Below are 18,703 nucleotides of genomic sequence, written 5' to 3'. Positions count from 1 at the left end.
TGACCCCAGGCTCCTCTCTGTTCACAGCTCCCTACCCCCTTGCAGCTCTCTTCTGCCATGAACTGGCCTCAGATCCTTCTCTGTCCCCATCTTTCTGACCCTCCACTGAGCAACTGCACAGATTTGGTAAGAACATTATGTGTGTCCTTATCCTTAGGGCTTCTCTGGTGGCTCAGAGGTAAAGCCTCTGCCTGCAATGCAGGAGACCCGGGTTTGATCCCTGGATCAGGAAGATCCCCTGGAGAAGGAAATGGCAAGCCATTCTAGTACTCTTGCCTGGAAAATTCTGTGGGCTACAATCCATGGAGTCGCAAAGAGTCAGACATGACTGAGCAACTTCACTTTCAGTATCCTTTGGGATAACATGTTACTTGCCACTCTCCCTTCCTCCAAGAAATTCTGACTTTATTTCATTTAGGATAACATTAGACAGGAGATAAGAATGTTTCCAGGGTGACAGTTAACAGTGAAATGGCAAGTGGGGCCTACTTTTTTCACTCCTTTCCAATACTGTATGTCTTTTATCAGATCATATGCCTGTTATTAAAAAACATCAATATGACGAAGGTCAAATCCTCACAGGAAATGTTGTCAACTCAACTGTGGGGACAGTAATTAAAAAGCTTCACGGACCCACATTTAACAAAAAGCTTGTGACAAACACAACAAAAGAATGAGTGAGAATGAATACTTCTGAAATGCCTCCTTCCCAGACACTGTAAATCCAGGCCTTTGTTGTTAAGTTTTCATTGAACCCCCCAGTGATTTTGAGTTAAGCAGAACTCTTCTCCCTACAGACAAGAAGCCTGGGGTGCCCAGAGAAGTAGCCTACAGCAAATTACACAGCCAGGAAGAGGTGAAGCCCACGTGAGAACCCTGCTTCAAGGCTCCCCCACCTCAGTGTTTCTCAAGGAGTAGTCCCTCCGGGATGCTACTGTGCAGAGACAAGGCCTGGGGTCACTCTTTTTTTTTTTTTTTTTTTTGGGGTCACTCTTTAACACACAGCACACATAGGGTTGCTAGTTCAAATATAGGACATCCAGGTAAATTGATCTAATTTCAGATCAATGATGAATAAACAACAAAATGGCCAAATGGGATATACTTATACTAAAAAAAAAATTGATCAGAAATTCAAACTGACCTAGGTGTCCTCTTTTTATTGGCTAAATCAGGCAACCCTCTCTAGGATTAGAAATTCAAACTGACCTAGGTGTCTTTTTATTGGCTAAATCAGGCAACCCTCTCCAGGATTAAGGATGCCCTACCAAAAGTCTGAAACCCATGTACGGGTGAATGTTGGTCATTTTTCATTCCTCCTCATCCCTTCTTGCTCCCCACCTTCTGTCTGGGGCAGAGACTTTAATGGCATCTGCCAGGATTTCTCTTGTAGTTCATCCCAATAGGGCCAAGAAGGAGCTGGACAAGGTCACTGGACCCAATCCACACCGAGATTCTGAGACACCATCCAGCAAATCAACTGACAAGAGGCTGGCTAAGCTCTACCTACTGTCATAATCACCTGGCTCTCACCAATTTGCCCTAAGCACAAATTACCAGTAAGACCCTTTTCCAGCTGTACACTTGGCCAAAACTATTTTTAGGACATCATTTAGGCTGATGAAAAATGATCAACTAATTTCACAAACTGACAGGTTCCCAAGGCAAAAACCAATTCATGTCAGTAGGAAAGGGTTATTTTGTTTTCTGTTCTCGGGCTGGCAAGGAGTTTGGGATCTACCAGGCTACCTTCGACAAAATGATTTAGAAGCTGAACTCATAATCAAGGCTAAAGAACTCATCCTTAGAGAATAAGAGCTCAAATAAGAAAGGCTTTATTTGAAGATAAAACAAATAGCCCATACATACACACACATCCAAATGCAAGGAAGAGTTCACTGGGTTTTATAAAAGAGAAAGCTGTACTCAGGTGTCAATTAAAATTGGAACCATTGAAGAGATGCTCTCTGCTTGTGGTGACATGGGTACAATGTGTGCTTGAGAAGTTGTTTGGCAGTGGCATAAATGTGGGAATGCAGGACAAGAGTTAAGCAATACAAGGCAGAATGGCAGGTGGGTGAAAGCTCAAAGACCCTTTTCTCCATTCTAACATGCTTTTGTTCTGCCCTGGGGAATTAAAGCAGTCACCCAGTAACCTTACAAACAACCTCAATTTCAAAGAACACTTTCAAAAGTTGAAAATAGATTTAGAGTTGTTACTAAAGTTATATCGAGACGTCAGTGGGGAAAAAAAAATAATTTACATTTTCAAAAACCAGGCTTCACACAACGGCAGGCACTAAACCGAGTTCCCTGTGCTCATGGTAGAAAAGCTGAGACTGATTTTAATAAAGGCTCGTCTTCTTCATAATGCGCAGGAACTCCTGCTCATTGACTTCTCCGTCTCCATCTCGATCAGCTTCATCAATCATTTCCTGCAGGACAGGAAGGATTTCATTTAGAGCAATTCATAAATGTAACGAAAGTGTGACTAAGTAATTAGCTTTCATAATGATGCACGAATAGACAATGTGGTCCACCTGCTGCAAATGGGCTGACTTTTATATTAAGCTTGGTTCCTGAAAAGTCATTTGAAAACCAAGTCATACTTTGCCACATGTGCATCGCCTAGAAAGCAGCTCAAAAGCTGCCCTGACTAGGGAAATTCCTAAAACCTAAAACTATCCATGGGTATATTTTTCTGGGAGCAGCATCCATAGGTTTGTCTCACTAGGAAAAGAGAAATTAAGTAGTCAGCAGAGTGACAAGAGAACACTCATTTTTCTTCAAATATAACCAGAGAAAATGGAACTCAAAAAAGTCACATGGGGCTCCAGGCTGAGTATCACAAACCTGCAGCTCCTCGTCAGAGAGGTTCTCACCCAACTCCTTGGCCACACGTTTGAGGTTTTTGAATGATATCTTCCCAGTCTCATCATCATCAAAGAGCTTGAAGGCTTTCAAGATTTCTTCTTTGGTATCCTTCTCAGACTTAAGCAGCAGAACATAAAACACATGACAACAGGGAGATACTCGTGATTCATATTGACTTGTGCCCTGCAGCCCCACCACTGCCCATCCCCTCTGCCCTGCCTGGATGTCACATGGATCTTGGTGACAGCCTCCATGACTACACGTGCTGGGTCACAGAAGATCACACAGCAACCAGAGCAGAAAAAGAAAATAAACAATGAAATTATTACAAACCCAGAGGCTAAAACGGAAATGTAAAGGTTTGCATTTAGAACATTTTCTGTACAAACCAAAGAGAAAGTAGATTTGTTTTTAAATTATGGGAACAGAAGGTGGAGTTAGACTCAGGGGAAATATACTGTTTAAGCTGCTAGAAGAGGAATCTTCTTGGTGGTGATGGAGGGGAAGGAAGGAAATAAAAGGCTATTTCACTTGTTATGAGATCACAAAGTGTTATTGGGATCCCCAGTACTCTAACAGAAGAAAAGAGTAAAATTTCTTCGAGCTCCAACTTCAAATATTCCTGAAAGGTAGCTAAAGATAGTGAGAGCTCCTAATAAGAGCAATCTGGGAACCAACTCTGAATGCAGGACAGCTTTACTAGGTTATTACAGAATGTTAAACTTCCTGAACTCTTAAATCAGTCCCTGAAGAAAAATATAGATGTGATTAGATGATTTCAAAGCAACAGGATTATTAAAGGAGGAACACGCCTGTGCATTGGGAGGCTCACCTGACACATTGATGGAGCTACTTTTCCACAGGTCAGTAGAATGTAGATGAGCCAAACTAAGGAGGAGCCAGGAGGCCAAAGAGAAATGGACCAAAGGGAACACCTTTCTTATGTGAGACACTCAGGGGACTGAGGGTGACAGGTGAGGTGACATCTTAGCATCTCTCTGGACCATTTGGAGACTAGAGAATGGGTGAATTCAACCTTGGAAGTGGTGAAAGACCAAATCCTCACTGCGGTAAAAAACATAGCCTCAGGCTGAGGCTATCCAGAATACTAACAAATGGGAGAGGAAAGAATTTCAAACTTTATAAAGTTCAGGGACTTTGCCTTGTCAAAATGCGTAATATTACTGGTACTATTAAAGGTTTTACTGCTTGTGCTTATCACACTGACATACTTGTTGGAGAAAGAGTAAAAAAAGTGACAGCCCATCCCCTCTTCTCTGCCAGGATGTCACATGGTCTCGGTGACAGCCTCCATGACTACAGGTACTGGGTCACAGAAGATCCCACTTTTACTTCTTTGCAGAGGGTAAAATGACTTTGACTTTGTGGCCTTGAAAAAAAGTCAAGTAGACCCTAAACATCCTAGTTCTCAGTCACAGCTACTCTCTTTTATCAGCTGAACTCTCCAGTCTGCATTAACATTTTTTCAGTGAAGACATTTTCATATCTAGATTCAAATTTGTCCACCATTATTGGTGGAAAATATGCTGATCATCTTAGCTAACTTACCATTTTCTGAGTCATCACAGTTAAAAAGTCACTAAAGTTCATTTTTCCTGTCCCTTCCTTATCAATTTCGCTTATCATTTTCTTGATCTCTTCTTTTTTCGGTTCAAAGCCCAGGGCCCTCATTGCCACCTACAATGAAAATAGGATCATCTTAACATGCACATCTAAACCCGGGAGCAGAACCAATGACAGTGCTGACAGCAGTAAGCCAGCCTCTGCTACAATCCTGTTAAAATGAACAGGAATCACTATAACATTAAGCAAATTGATATGTGCAACTTAATTTTATTTAATAATTCTTGAGGTAAATAAAGACAGGAAAACACAGCACAGAAGACAAAGAGGCAGAGGAAATTCGAGGCAGCAGAGCAGGAATATACAGAGCTTGCCTTAAGTTCCTTAACATCAATTGTCCCAGTTCCGTCAGCATCAAAGAGATCGAAGGCTTCTCGAATTTCCTGTTTCTGCTCTTCGGTAAGCTCAGGTTTAGGACTCATCCTTTTTCGCTGGGTAGTTGATGCCATGTTTGCCTTCTTAAAGTTAGAGGCCTTTATAAGTTTTACAAACACAGAAGCAAAATATTATGTAATAGAGTCCACATTTTACCAAAAAAAACAGCTACAACCACATCATTTAAAATAGTGTATACCAACAGATTTCAAAACTTAACAGGAGAGATATCAGGGTTTACTGGAAAGAGCAATGAATCTTTCTATGCACGGTCTGTCCCTCCTTCTTTACTATTGTTTGTATAAGCAAGGAGATCCCTTGTTCTTTTGGACCTCTTATTGAAAATCATCCCCAAAGAGAGCTAGTCAAGGAGCTGACTGGGGACAACTGCATACGGATAATCAGTTCTCCCAATTTGAGGATCCTTAATTTTAAAAAGGTCCTAGAACGCTGCTCTGCTTTGCTCTAATTTCTCCAATTTTCTGATTACTTCTAGATTTGGCCAAATATTACTAAGGTAAGATGTATATTCTGTCAATATAGAATAATAAAATTCAATTCTCTTAGTACACCTGCTGCTGCTGCTGCTAAGTCGCTTCAGTCGTGTCAGACTCTGTGAGACTCCATGGACTGCAGGCCTATCAGGCTCCTCCGTCCATGGGATTTTCCAGGCAAGAGTACTGGAGTGGGGGGCCATTGCCTTCTCCGTAGTACACCTGAGCCTTCTCCAAGAAGCTCAAAGTGTTTCCCTAAGTCCCTATATTTAACGTTTTAAATACACATTAACAACCAAACATTATAAACTCTCCCTCCCCCCCGCCCCATCTCCGTGCGTAAACTTTTGGCAGAGGCGGCCAGGAGGCCACACTGTGAGACTCCGAGTCTTTTTTGCCCAGGGACGGTCTCCGGAGGGGCTGGAAAAGGCCAGGGGAACCCGTGGGGGCGGGGGAGGGCAGCTGTGGCTGAAGGGGAGACGGTGGCGAATCACAGGCCCAGCAGGACGGCAGGCATCCCTACCCTACCCTTCGGCAAAAGCTCTCAGAGAAGCCAAGAACCGCGCAGGAGAGGCGGCGGGGCCCTGCAAGGCCTGAGAAGGGCTCAGCCTCTGAACGCGGGGCTCGAGACCGAAGCAAGCACTCACCATCCCGGATGGATTCCACTTCCCGTTGTTACGGCAACCGACGTACACACCGACTCTGCGCAGTTCCCACCGCCCCGCGCGCGTGGCCTCGCTCCCCATTGGCGGACCGCTAGCCGCCGCTCCCCATTGGCCCAGGGCTGGGGTGGGTGGGGCTAACCCGACGAACACTCGGCCCAGGGCGGGGCGCAGTACCCTCGCGGCCCGGCCTCATTGGGCAGGACTATACCGCGAGCGCAGATTAGCGGAGCCAGCACCGAACCAAGCCAATCCGCTTGGTGGAGGAGCCTCGGCAGATCGTCGCCTCACGCGGGCGGGGAGAAAAAGGTGGCTACCGGCAGCTCCAGCTCTAAGGGTGCAGGCTGTGGACACGCTGGGGCTAAGCAGCGGGGCGCCTACGGACCGGTAAGGGTTGCGACCTCACCCTTGTGTCGGCGACAGGACTAGAAGGCAAGGGGTTGGGTGGGACGATCCGGGACGGGGACTTCCTGGTCTGACCTGAGACTTGAGTTAGGGTCCGAGGGGCCAGAAAAGACCTAAGCTTTCGTGTTGGAGCAGACGCTGTACCCACGGGGCATCTGAGATCCAAAAAATGGAAGGGACGTGCCGAGCCTTGTTGCAGAGGTTCGAACGTCTGGGGCTTGAAGCCTAATCCAGCCGAGGCTCTTTCTCTGAGCGTGTGCGTTCAAGAGCACTCCCCATCCCCAAAGTAGGTTCCAAGACAGGATCGTTTTAGTTCTTACCTGACTAAAAGCAGCCCGGGAAGGTGACCTGGGGGCCTGAGAACGGACTTTGAAGGGAGTGAAGGAAGCATGAGTGCTCGTGAGAGGGCAGGTCTCTCAGCGCTTACCTGCATCCCGTCTGGGCGTTGGCACAATATTTAGGGAGACAGCGAACCAGAGCAGATGTTTCTCAGGCTGAAAAAAAGCCTGAGGTTTATTGACATTTATTAAACGAAAGTGTTCTCTGACCTGCCCTTTACCCTCTTGGAGCATAAACCAGGTTCACAACCTTTAGGTCATATTTGACTCTTCGTGCCCCTTTCCCATTTACCAGCCTTCAAGTTCTATCCCTTTTTTCCACCTCTGCTGCTCCTCTCCCACTTAAGGCCTTCAGCAGCAACCACTCTGAGTGCAGGGCAGAGTTCTGACCGTCATCTGCAAGGCCCTTCCTTATGGGCTTCCTCTTCCCTGGCTCCCTTCAGCCCCTGAATGGATTCAGATGTGCAGACTCACGCCTGCCTTCAAACTTTTGCTCTACCTGCCCCTTATGCATGCTTCCTCCACTTCTTTTCCTCCTGTAGGTCTTTGTTCTACTATCACCTTTCTCAGTAAACCCCCACTGAGCACCCTGTTTAGCATTGCAGCCCCCAGGACACCCAAACTCCGCACCTTGCTCTACATTTATCCTGAAAAATGAAATATTTCCTGCCATGTCAATAAACAAAGGATGTCATGGGTTGGTGAACAGTGAGGGAATTTAGGAAAGAAAGAATACCTGCCATCTAGCAGCCATCAGACTGCAGCCACCCTATGGTGAGCCTTAAGGAAACAGGAAACCAGCCCCAGATATGTTGAGATGCAAATCGAAAGAATGATTTCAGTGAGCCCAGACTCTTTCATGTCTTGCATATTCCCATACACAGAAAGGCACTAAATTCCTTAACTTGAGATGTCTAGTTTTCTTTCATTAACAATAATCTTTTGTTATTCAGACTACCTGCTGTTTGTTGCAGAACTTTTATATAACCTGGCTACCCTTCTCGCCTCCTAGGACCAGTTCTCTCAGCGTTACTTGAGATGCTGTCCTGAGGCTTGAAGTCCTAAATATTCCCACCAAATAAAACATAACTCTCAGCTTTTAGATTGTGAGTATTTTTTGAGTCCACAATCCCATACTGCTTGTCACTGTGTATTTTACTTGTTTATTTTGCTCTTTACTGCCCATCCACTAGAAGAGAATCTGTGAGTGCAGGCATCTCTGTTTTATTCACTGCTGACACTCCAGGACATGGAACAGTGAGGGGACACACATTAGGTACTCAGTAAATCTTGGTTGAACAAGTGGTGAGTGGTCCCCCTGTTTCCTGCTTCTCACCTGTCTAGTCCACCCTGCTTCACCAGGTTAATCTGACTGAACAGTTCTGGTCAGGTCACCCCCATGCTCTTAAACCCTCAGAGGTTTCTCATGACTGCAGACTGAAGTCCAGACTCAGCCTGGCATCTGAGCCTCCTGCCCAGTTTTGCCCCGTTGGACCTTCCAACTCTGTGTCATTCCACAGCCTGTTTCCCAGTGGGTCTGCAGGGTGACAGCCTGGCAGTGTAGGAGCAATCACAACTTCTGCCTTGGCCTTGTACCAGCAGTGTGACTTTGGGCAAGTCACTTGACCTCTCCAAGCCTCTGTTTCTTACCTGTTGAATGAGACCAGTACTGTGTTGCCAACTGGTTGCTTTTGGGATCTTAGTGGTATAATATACAGTTAGTCCTTCATATCTGCAGGTTCCATATCCATGGATTCAATTGTTGTAACCATGCATTCCAGGAAACAAACTCACTCAGAAGGACAATGTAGCTAGTGGAGTGCAGTTTATTACACCAGTGGGCCCAAGGCAGAGTCTCCTCTTAGCCAAGGACCCCCACCAGTTTTTGTGAAAACCTTATATACCCTGATTGTACGTGCTCAAACCCACCTCCCCAAATTCTCTGAAACTAGTCTGAACAAAGGAAAAGAAATATACAATCAAAGTTAACCCGTGATTCTATGCCTGTGCCTTAAACCCGTGATTCGTATGCCTTAAGCCTAGGTAGTTAACAGTGGACAATTATCAGTAAGCCTGTGGTCATACCCCAATAAGCATAATAGAATTTATGATTATATTCGGTTACACAGACAATTAGGGTATTCTTTTAGGTGATGGAGAGTCTGGGTATGAGCCCTGGGACTCTTCCATCCTTCCATAGATACTGGGCATATAGCTCAAAGTCCATAGTTCGGCCCAAGATGGAGTCCTGCTTTCAAGATGGAGCCTGTTCTGTTTCCTCCTTCACAACCATCCATGGGTTGAAAATATTGGGGAAAAAAATTCCAGAAAGTTTCAAAAGCAAAAATCAAATTTGCTTCATAGGCAACAATTTATATGGCATTAACATAGTATTTACAGCTATTTACATAGCATTGACATTGTATTAGGAGTAATCTAGAGATTGTTTGAACTATATGAGAGAATGTGCATCGGTTATATGCAAATACTGTGTCACTTTATTTAAGAGACATTAAGTCTCCTTGGATTTCGGTGTCTGCGGGGGCTCCTGGAACCAATGCCCCATGGATACTGAGGAACTGCTGTGCTCATCTGTAAAAGCTTCTGAAATTTAGCCAGTTTTCAGGCATTGTTAATTCTTTTATCTGATTCACTCTTGTCATTCTCCTTATATGACACATGCAGAGCCTCAGACTCTGTGTTAAGTCTTCTCCACACTGTAGCCAGAGTGATCGGACACTCACCCTTGATTTCAACTTCCAAAGCCTCCCGCATCTCCCATAGGATGACTCCTTAGACACACAGCACCTGCAGGTTCTGAACTTTGCCCCCAATCTGACTTCAATCTCACTTTGTCACAACTTGTCGCAGAACAGGCTGGCCGTGCCAACGCCTCATGCTTCCCACCCCTGGCCTTGGAATATCAGGACACCCACCTCTTCTTTGACTCACGCCTCCAGGGTTTTAGAACTTGACTCAGGGATTGCCTCCCTGCCTGGGCTTACTCTCATCAGAACTCACAGGCACTTCTGCAGTGTTCTGCTAAGCCTGTGTCCCACCCCAGATGCTGGGCTCCCTGAAGGTTGGTGCTGTGCCTTCTGCAGGTTGTATTTGGCAGTGGCCTTGTAAAGGTGGAGGAGTGAGCTGGCACCAGAGTGCTTTTCTACAACATTTTTTTTTACAAGTTGCAGCTCCCTTTTTAATCCTTGGGGCATGTACCTACAGCCACTGAGGTCAGCAGGATTCCTGCTCTATGGTTGAGGCCTCTCAGACCAGCTGCTGCAGCACAATTCCACCCATATTCCATTCTGGACTCCTTGCTGGCCCTCCAGGGGCTCACCTCCACCAAGCCAAGACGGACATGGGGCAGGGGCTGGGGGGAATGAGGAGCCTACAGCTGTGTACAGTGTTAGAATGAAAGCAGAAACCAATGCTGAGGTGCTGAGGAAGCTGCTAGTCTTGCCTGGAGAGGGGGAGGAAGTTTCCCAGAGGTGACAACTGAGCAAGGCCTTGAAGGCTGCAGAGCTGCTCACCATGGAGAGGACAGGGAGCAGCACCTCCAGGTAGAGGAACAGCATAAGCTGAAGCTCTCAGACAGGCTGCTGATTTTGTCAGCAGATTCAAAGCCAGGGCCTTTCTGTCCTAAAAGTCAACAGACTAGTGGAGAGATGAATGAGTGACAAAAAGGGCAAGATGGAGCTGATTGAGTCCTTTGGAGAAGTAAGGGGAAGCTTTCAATCCTTTTGGCCTTTTTTTTGTGCAGACAGACGTCTTCTTGCCACAGAGGAGGGTATCGAGCTTATGGCAGCCACATTGGAGCCTCCTGCACTGACCAAGCACAGGAGCAGGCCAGGCCCTGACTACCCCAGCGCTCTCCTCTGAGCTGCTCTGGGTTTCCCCTTTACAAAGAGCCTGGTCTCTCATGTTTGTGAAGGAAAGAGCACTTGTCTCTCTCTCTTCCTGGTTGGAAATGGACAGACTCTCCTGTCCTTTTGTCTCCAGGACTCGGTGGCTGGGGACTGGCCCCGGCAGGAAGGCAGCCATGGGCTTACTCCCTTCTCTCTGTATTTATTCCTAGAAGTAGAGCCAGGTGCTTGGATTTCACTCTTAAAAGGTGAGTCTCTTTTCGTAGATGCCTTTTAGCCTAAGACCTTGTCCCAGTGTGTCTAGAGGAATAAAGGCATACATACTGGTTTTAATTCTGAGATCTGCAATTTTAAAGGATGGTTTTAATTCAGAGACCTGCAATTTTAAAAGAAAAAGACTTGAGGCTTTTGTGTGATCTGTAACAATCCCAGCCCCTAGAATGTTGCTCTTTAGGTTATTTTCCCATTCACAGTATTCTTGTGAATATATTTATAATAAAGTAGACAGAACTGAAAATTTGCCATTTTAAACATTTTTGAGTATACAGTTGAGTGGCATTAAGTAGGTTCACACTGTCATGCAACCATCCCAGCCATTCTTCTCCAGACCTCTTTTCATCTTGTAGAACTGAAACTCTATACTGACTTAGCATCACTCCCCAATTCCCTGCTTCCTTCCAGGCCTTGACACCCACCACTGTACTTTCTGTGTCTAAGAATTTGACTACTTTAGGGACATCATACAAGTAGACTCCTATTGTAGTTGTCCTTTTGTGTCTGGCTTTCACTTAGTATAATGTGTCCAAAGTTCTTATTTCACTTAGCATAAATTCATCTGTGTTGTAGCTTATATCAGAATGTCTCTTTTTTAATTGTTATTTTATTGTTGTAAGAACAGGGCTTCCTTGATGGTTCAGTTGGTAAAGAATCTGCCTGCAATGCAGGAGACCCTGGTTTAATTCCTGGGTCGGGAAGATCCACTGGAGAAGGGATAGGCTACCCACTCCAGTATTCTTGGGCTTCCCTTGTGGCTCAGCTGGTAAAGAACCTGCCTGCAGTGCAGGAGATCTGGGTTCGATCCTTGGGTTGGGAAGACCCCCTGGAGAAGGGAAAGGCTACCCACTCCAGTATTCTGACCTGGAGAATTCCATGGACTCAGTCCATGGGGTCGCAAAGAATCAGACACAACTGAGTGACTTTTACTTACAAGAACAGGTAAGATGAGATCTACCATATTAACAAATGTTTGAATGTACAATAGATTGTTGATTGTAGGTACAATGTACAGCAGACTAGAGCTTACTCATCTTGCTTAACTGAAACTTTCTATCCACTGATCAGTAGCTACCCCTCTTCCCCTCCTACAGCCAGCCCCTGGCAACCACCATTCTACTCTTAGATTTTGTGAATTTGACTATTTTAGATACTTCATATGAGTGGAATCACAGTATTTGTCTTTCTGTTACTGGCTTATTTCACTTGGTATAATGTTCTCAAAGTTCATCTGCGTCTCATATTGTGGAATTTCCTCCTTGGTTAAGGCTTCATAGTATTCTGTTGTATTTATATACCACATTTTCTTTATCCATTCAGCCATCAATGAAGACTTAGTTTCCATCCTGGCTATTGTGAATAGTGCTGCAAAGAGTTTAAGAGTACTCATATCTCTTCAAGATTCTAGCTTCAGTTCTTTTGAATATATACCCAGAATTGGAGTTGCTAGATCATATGTACTTCGGTGGTTCTATTTTAATTTTTTAAGGAACCTCCATACTGTTTCCCACAGCAGCTGCATTGTTTTTGCATTCAGTGTACAGAAGTTCCAATTTCTTCACATCCGTGCCAACACTTATCTTTCGACTTTTTGATAATAGTCATCCTGACAGTGGTGAAGCGGTATCTCACTGTAGTTTTGATTTACATTTTCCTGATGATTAAGGCCATGGAGCATTTTTTTCATGTACCTGTTGGCCATCTATATGTCTTCTTTGGAGAGGTGTCTTTTCAAGTCCTTAGCTCATTTTGTAACTGGAGGGTCATCACCATACTCTGACCAATTCCCAGGGGGTTTCTGATGGCCCCACTCTGAGTTCTTTCTATATGTGGTCAGGATAGCTTTAATTCCACCAAGGAGGAGAGCTCTATCTCCTCTTATTCTTCTTCTTCCCAGCATCCCACGCCCTGGCATCATGGAGATGAGCCTGTTTTATTGAGCTGCAACAAAGAAAAATGGCTTGATCAGATTGATACGCTTTCTGGCAGTGCCGGGACTGAAATCCGAGCCTCCATTTTGTGCATTTCTCTACTGATCGACACTAGAGAAATAGAGAGTGAAATTGAAGCGCATGAGTGCCGTGGGAAAAGCTGTGATGCCAGAGATAGTCTTTTCATTGTAACTGATGAATGGGGTTATTTAAGTGGCTTCCCATTCTGCCTCTAGTCCAAGTATATGGTAGTGAATTATGAGCCCACCCAGGCCCATCTCAGAGGACAGTCTGAATCCCAGGAATGTTCCCTGAGTGCTTCTTCCAGCAGCTGCAGCTACAGTTGAGCACTCTGAAAACTCAGGGTTGGGGGGGATGTTATCCACACAACACGCTAACAGCTAAAAGATGTTTCAGTTTATACAACATAAATGTCTGCCTCTAAATATGTTTTTAAGGAGATAAACGTTGATTGCAGACAGGGCCACATTTGGAGCGAAAATGGAACAAGCAGCTGGTGAGCCAACAGAAGACATTCCAAAAGTGAGTATTGACACAAAAAAAGGTTAACCAAAACCAGATAAGGGGAAAGTCTAGCACATACATAACAGCGTGCCATTGAAACATAGCTCTGGGTTACCCATATTAAATTAATTAGTATCGAGTAAGTGTTTCTTTATAGAAGATATGTCCTTATTTAAGGTATCAATTACTGCTCTGTAACAAACCCTATCAGAACTTAGCAGTTTAAAACAACACCCGTTTCTTTGTTCACAATTCTACAGGTTGGGCTGGGTCCAGCTTGTGGTGAGGAGTGGGGGTTCCTTCACTGGTCTGCCCTGGGCTCGCACACACAGTTGCAGTGCCAGGCAGCCTCACTCACACAAGTGGCAGTAACTACTGCCTGTCACCTAGGTGTCCTCATGTGGCCTCCAGCAGGTTAGACTGCTTCTAGGTATAATTGCAGAAGCCTTCCCAGGGCCAGCAAGGGCACTAGCAAGGCCTCTTAAACTCTAACCTCGCCAGTGTCAGAAGGGACTTGAGGGAATTGTCAGGCCTCCTGGAGACGCTTTACAAAGATCTATGAAGGGAGGGTTCATTACACTTTCAATGAACTAACACTTCAGACATGAAATCACACTGAGGTAAAATGTGTTCATATCAGATGTTACTTAATCAAAGCTTCCCAAGAGGTTGCCACAGGTCACCAGATCACATTGGTTTTAGTTCAGCTCAGAGTAAGGCCTTCTCTGTGCCTCTGTAATTGAGGATTAATCTGAGATTCTACTGCTCAGACAAACCACCAGAGGTCCTTGCTGTCTGTAATTCATTTGTGTGCATCAGGGTTTTACTGATACTCAGCAACTAAAAACAGTCTGGATTAGGATGATGGTTTTTTTCTCATCAATTGACTTTATAGAATAAAGTAAAAGTTACACATTTAAACTACTATAATAAAAAGAACAGTTTCATCCTAACTTACACATACATTCTGTGTAAGACTTCTCTGAGAAAAGGGCCCACTGCTAATGAAAAGGGAAATCAGGAAAGATTGGAAGAAACCCAGGGACCTACAATATTCTGTTATCTCCAGATCATTTTGCAATGAAATAGTTTTTCTAGATGGCTTTCTTCCCTATTCTTAAAACTGTCTCCAAGGTGTTGATTGTTTAACTCCCCGCAATAACCCATTCTTGAGTCTCACTACCTGTTTCCAATCTGGAATTTCATTTTTATTTATTAGTACATATTCCTTCTTGTCTGTTGGACCCACTTGAACTGCATCATCTTTCATGGCCATGAAAAGTAAATGATAATTTCACATAATCTCCTGTAACCGAGGACCATGGCCCCATCACAATATGACTTCTCTGGAGTAAATGCCAGCTCTGTTCTCATCGTTATAAAACTCTCTCTGGCATAGCCACTGACCCATGCTTTCCAGGCAGTATGGGTGCAACATTTCAATATAAGAATCCACATCACTCTGTCAAAGAGAGAATTACTTTAAAATCATGAAATGAAATTGTACTGGACAAACACAGCATTGTAAAGCAACTGTACTCCAATAAATGTTTTTAAAAAAGAAATTACACTAGATATGATAGCAAGGTTATTTGATTTTTCTTAAAGTAGACTGTCAACATTTTGAAGCAATTTGTAACTTTTGACTCCAAATACTATAAACAAGAGACTCTGAACTCCTTTGGAGTTATTCTAAAAAGCCGCCATTCCCTATGCAGCTGACTTAGGGAGAGCAAGAAGGGAAGGAATTGCCAAAAGGGAGATTGAGTGGAATTTGTGGATTTCATTTGCCTATGCGCTGGGCATGTGTTAGAAATTTTAGTAAAGGTATAAATAATGTAGCATGCTATGATATATGGCAGTCATCTAAGCATAGACAACAGTGGGCTTAAAAGATACTTTGGTGGGGAAGGTAGCATAGTGAGGCTGACTGTCAGGAGATTATGAATACCTGAAGAGATGATGCTGAAGCTTCAGAGCCATCTCCATTGCAGGTGGGATGCCAGGTTGAGAGGGGCAGATTTATCGAAGAGGCTCTGGCTCCCCTACAGTCTCCTGCATGTCTCAATTATATAGGTATTTAAGGAATACATAGCAGGTTGGTTGGTTGGTTTTTTAATCAGCAGAATTTCTTTAAAATCTCTGCTTTCTATCCCCAACTTTGATTTACTCTACATAAGTTCAGAGAAAATGGGGGTTTGTCATCTTAAGGAAGCCCAGATATGGTTTTAGAAAGACCCCAAGGAGGAGAGGTATAACAAGTCCTCCTCCAGGGCCCCTTGTACCCAGCTTTATCAGCGTGCACCAGCTACAGTTTTGCATCAGCTCCCTGGAGTCAAAATATTTAAGTCCTGTATGTGGTGCTCTGTCCTTCCATTATCACCAGTTAACACAGTTGGAATTTAGCCAAAAGAGTACATGGGTTGTTGTTGTTCAGTCTCTCAGTCATGCCCGACTCTTTGTGACCCCACGGACTGCAGCATGCTAGGCTTCCCTGTCCTTCACTATCACCTGGAGTTTGCTCAAACTCATGTGTACTGAGTCACTGAGGCCATCCAGCCATCTCATCCTCTGTCGTCTCCTTCTCCTCCCACCTTCAATTTTTCCCAGCATCAGGGTCTTTTCAAATGAGTCAATTCTTCACATCAGGTGGCCAAAGTATTGGAGTTTCAGCTTCAACATCAGTCCTTCCAATGAAAATTCAGGACGGATTTCCTTTAGGATGGACTGGTTGGATCTTCTTGCAGTCCAAGGGACTCTCAAGAGTCTTCTCCAGCACCACAGTCTGAAGACATTTTGCATGATGTACCTGTGTTGCAGAGCTGAAATGCAAGCATCGTAGCTTTCACCTGATGTGTCAACTTCCTCAGAGCTCAGAGAAGGGAAAGCAAAGCCCTGGGCCTGGCTGATGAACAGCTCACTGATCCTCCCTGCATCCCCACCAGGAGATCCCATCAGGCAACAGCATATTCTTAGATGGATGTGCTAAGGGGAGAAGGGTTTAGGTGATGAACCCAAAGCCACAGAGCCCAGCCCTGTAGTGGTTGGAGAGCAAAGGGGCCTTACTTTCCCCTGCAAGTATGGAAATTACTTTCTTTTTTCTGATGTTCTAAGTGCACACTGTCAATTGAGCGGATGGCATGTTTGGATTGTGTGTGTGTGTGTAGTTTGTTTTTTTCTTTAAAAGTGCCCAATGATCAGCTATCAGGAGCAAGAAGGTATCACTTTGGTGGAGGTGGGGGGCTGGGCACACCATGCGGCTTGTAAAATCCTAGTTCCCTGGTCAGGGATTGAACTCAGGCCACCACAGTGAAAGTATCAAGTCCTAACCACTGGACAGCCAGAGAACTTGCCTCAGGTCATCCAGTGTGATCAAAGTCTGCCTCAGTATAATTTGCTATCTCTTCCCTCCTTACTAATCCCAGGAGAGAAGGTTGCCATGGGTGATAAAACACCAGAATTATTTGAAACTTCCAACTTGATTCAAGAAAAGTTTCAAACTAAGAGATGGACCTGCTATTTCAGTGGCTCATGGTATGTGGATCCAGGTTCTTAGAGCTTCCAATTCTCAGCACACCCTTACCCCTTGCCATTCTTCTCTTCCTGCAGGCCAAGAGGTGCACGGTGATTGGAGGCTGTGGGTTCCTGGGTCAGCACATGGTGGAGCAGTTGCTAGCAAGAGGCTATGCTGTCAATGTATTTGATATTCGGCAAGGGTTTGACAATCCTCGTGTGCAGTTTTTCCTGGGTGACCTTTGCAGCCAACAGGTAACAGACCATTTAGCCTTGCCGATTACGCCAGGCCCCTTGAAGGGAGACTGCCAGACTTCCCCTGCTCAGAGGCCAGCCAAGTTGTTTCCAAAGGATAATTTTTTTTTGAAAAATTGTGAAGTTATATGAAAGAATTTAACACACACACCTATTGTTACTAGTGAGAATCAGTAACTGTTATTTCAGTCACTACTACTGCACTCTACACAGATAGTTCAAAAGCAACCGTGGCCAATACATAAGTGAGTGGTGGCAGCTGCGTACCAATAAAACTTTATTGACAAAAGGTCCACAGGCTGTAGTGTGCCAACTGCTTCTCCAGAGTATGTATCCAAAAGTGAAACTGCTGGGCTTTGTGTTTCTTTTTATTTTAAATAATTTTTATTTGTTCGTGTGGTTAGTTATTTATGACTGTGCTGGGTCTTCACTGCTGCTTGGGCTTTTCTCTAGTTTTGGTGAGCAGGAATTACTCCTCATTGTGATGCACATGCTTCTCATTGCACTGGCTTGTGGAACAGGGGCTCTAGGGTGCAGGCTTCAGGAGTTGCAGTTTCGGGGCTCTAGAGTGCAGGCTCAGTAGTTGAGGCCCACAGGCTTAGTTGCTCCACAGACATGTGGAATATTCCCCCAACCAGGGATTGAACCTGTATCTCCTACATAGGCAGGTGGATTCTTTGCCATTGAGCCACCAGGTACTCCCTGGACTTTGTCTTTCTGCATAATACTTGGCATAGCTGATATATTCTGTGTCAACTTAGGTATCTGTGCCCCCACCCAGAGAACATGCGCTCCATGAAGGCAGCTCCCCTTCAAACCACTCCCCCCAAATCCCATGCTATTGTTGCTGTTTTCCCCTCACTCACAAATGTTAGTTTTGCTCTGGGTGGCATTCTAGGGTTACAGTCCTCCTCCCCTACCTCCTCCCCCATTGCTCAATCTGAGGATTTTTTTTTTTTTTTTGGTTGCTCTGCAAGGGTCACAGAATCCTCATTCTTAGGCCAGGAATTGAACCCAGGCTCCCTGCCCTGGAAGCACACAGTCCCAACCACTAGACCAGCAGGGAATTGCCTCTTTTTACTTTTTTAATGTGTATACTACAAACTTAAAACTCATGTCTGTGCTTTGTATCATATTTCTAGTGAAATAAAGGGGTAAAGGCTAGATCTAATTCTGGTTTGGTTTTTTTCCTTTGGGGCATCATGGATTAATACCCCAATAGCAATAAGCACTTGTAGTACTCAGGTTTTACTTTCTATACACCATTGCCCATAAAACGAACGAGGGGTCCTTAGGAAAATATCCTATTCAGGAATCTGGGGCAGAGGTAGGTAGTACAAGGTGAGCCTGGGACATTTTTCTTACGAAGAAACTAACAAAGTACTCAAAAACTAATTTCAGTTCAGTTCAGTTCAATTCAGTCGCTCAGTCGTGTCCCACTCTTTGTGACCCCATGAATCACAGCACGCCAAGCCTCCCTGTCCATCACCATCTCCCAGAGTTCACTCAAACTCATGTCCATCGAGTCGGTGATGCCATCTAGCCATC

The 18,703-nt window shown here is 44.7% G+C and overlaps 2 protein-coding genes across 6 annotated transcripts in view; one reads left to right on the top strand and one right to left on the bottom strand.

The window, feature by feature from the left end:
- Positions 1-1,819: 1,819 nt before the first annotated feature.
- CETN2 (centrin 2) lies at positions 1,820-6,156 on the bottom strand. Of its 2 annotated transcripts, none has more exons than XM_005700491.3 (5): positions 6,035-6,156; positions 4,833-4,991; positions 4,444-4,572; positions 2,854-2,991; positions 1,820-2,435 (listed from the first exon to the last, which is right to left on the bottom strand). In XM_005700491.3, exons 1-5 carry the CDS (start codon positions 6,131-6,133, stop codon positions 2,346-2,348), a joined length of 615 nt encoding a protein of 204 aa, XP_005700548.2. In that variant the 5' UTR covers positions 6,134-6,156; the 3' UTR covers positions 1,820-2,345. The 2 variants fall into 2 exon arrangements, with proteins under 2 accessions (XP_005700548.2, XP_013831766.1); XM_013976312.2 differs by having other exon boundaries at positions 1,972-2,435; positions 5,916-6,035.
- Positions 6,157-6,263: 107 nt separating this feature from the next.
- The window catches only part of NSDHL (NAD(P) dependent steroid dehydrogenase-like), a 28,454-nt gene continuing 16,014 nt past the window's right edge, over positions 6,264-18,703 (top strand). The window contains exons 1-4 of one of the 4 annotated variants that reach the window (XM_005700494.3): positions 6,264-6,436; positions 10,871-10,906; positions 13,341-13,405; positions 16,997-17,155. In XM_005700494.3, coding sequence (XP_005700551.2) covers positions 13,364-13,405; positions 16,997-17,155 — 201 coding nt within the window. In that variant the 5' untranslated portion in view covers positions 6,264-6,436; positions 10,871-10,906; positions 13,341-13,363. Of the gene's footprint in view, positions 6,437-10,870; positions 10,907-13,320; positions 13,406-16,996; positions 17,156-18,703 lie in introns of all 4 variants that reach the window. The other 3 variants (XM_018044710.1, XM_005700493.3, XM_005700492.3) reach the window with 3 other exon arrangements.

Source organism: Capra hircus, unplaced genomic scaffold (genome assembly GCF_001704415.2).
Source record: "Capra hircus breed San Clemente unplaced genomic scaffold, ASM170441v1, whole genome shotgun sequence".
Taxonomy (NCBI): Eukaryota; Metazoa; Chordata; class Mammalia; order Artiodactyla; family Bovidae; genus Capra; species Capra hircus.
Note: the sequence above shows the minus strand (reverse complement) of the source record. Positions and strands in the feature narration are given on the sequence as shown.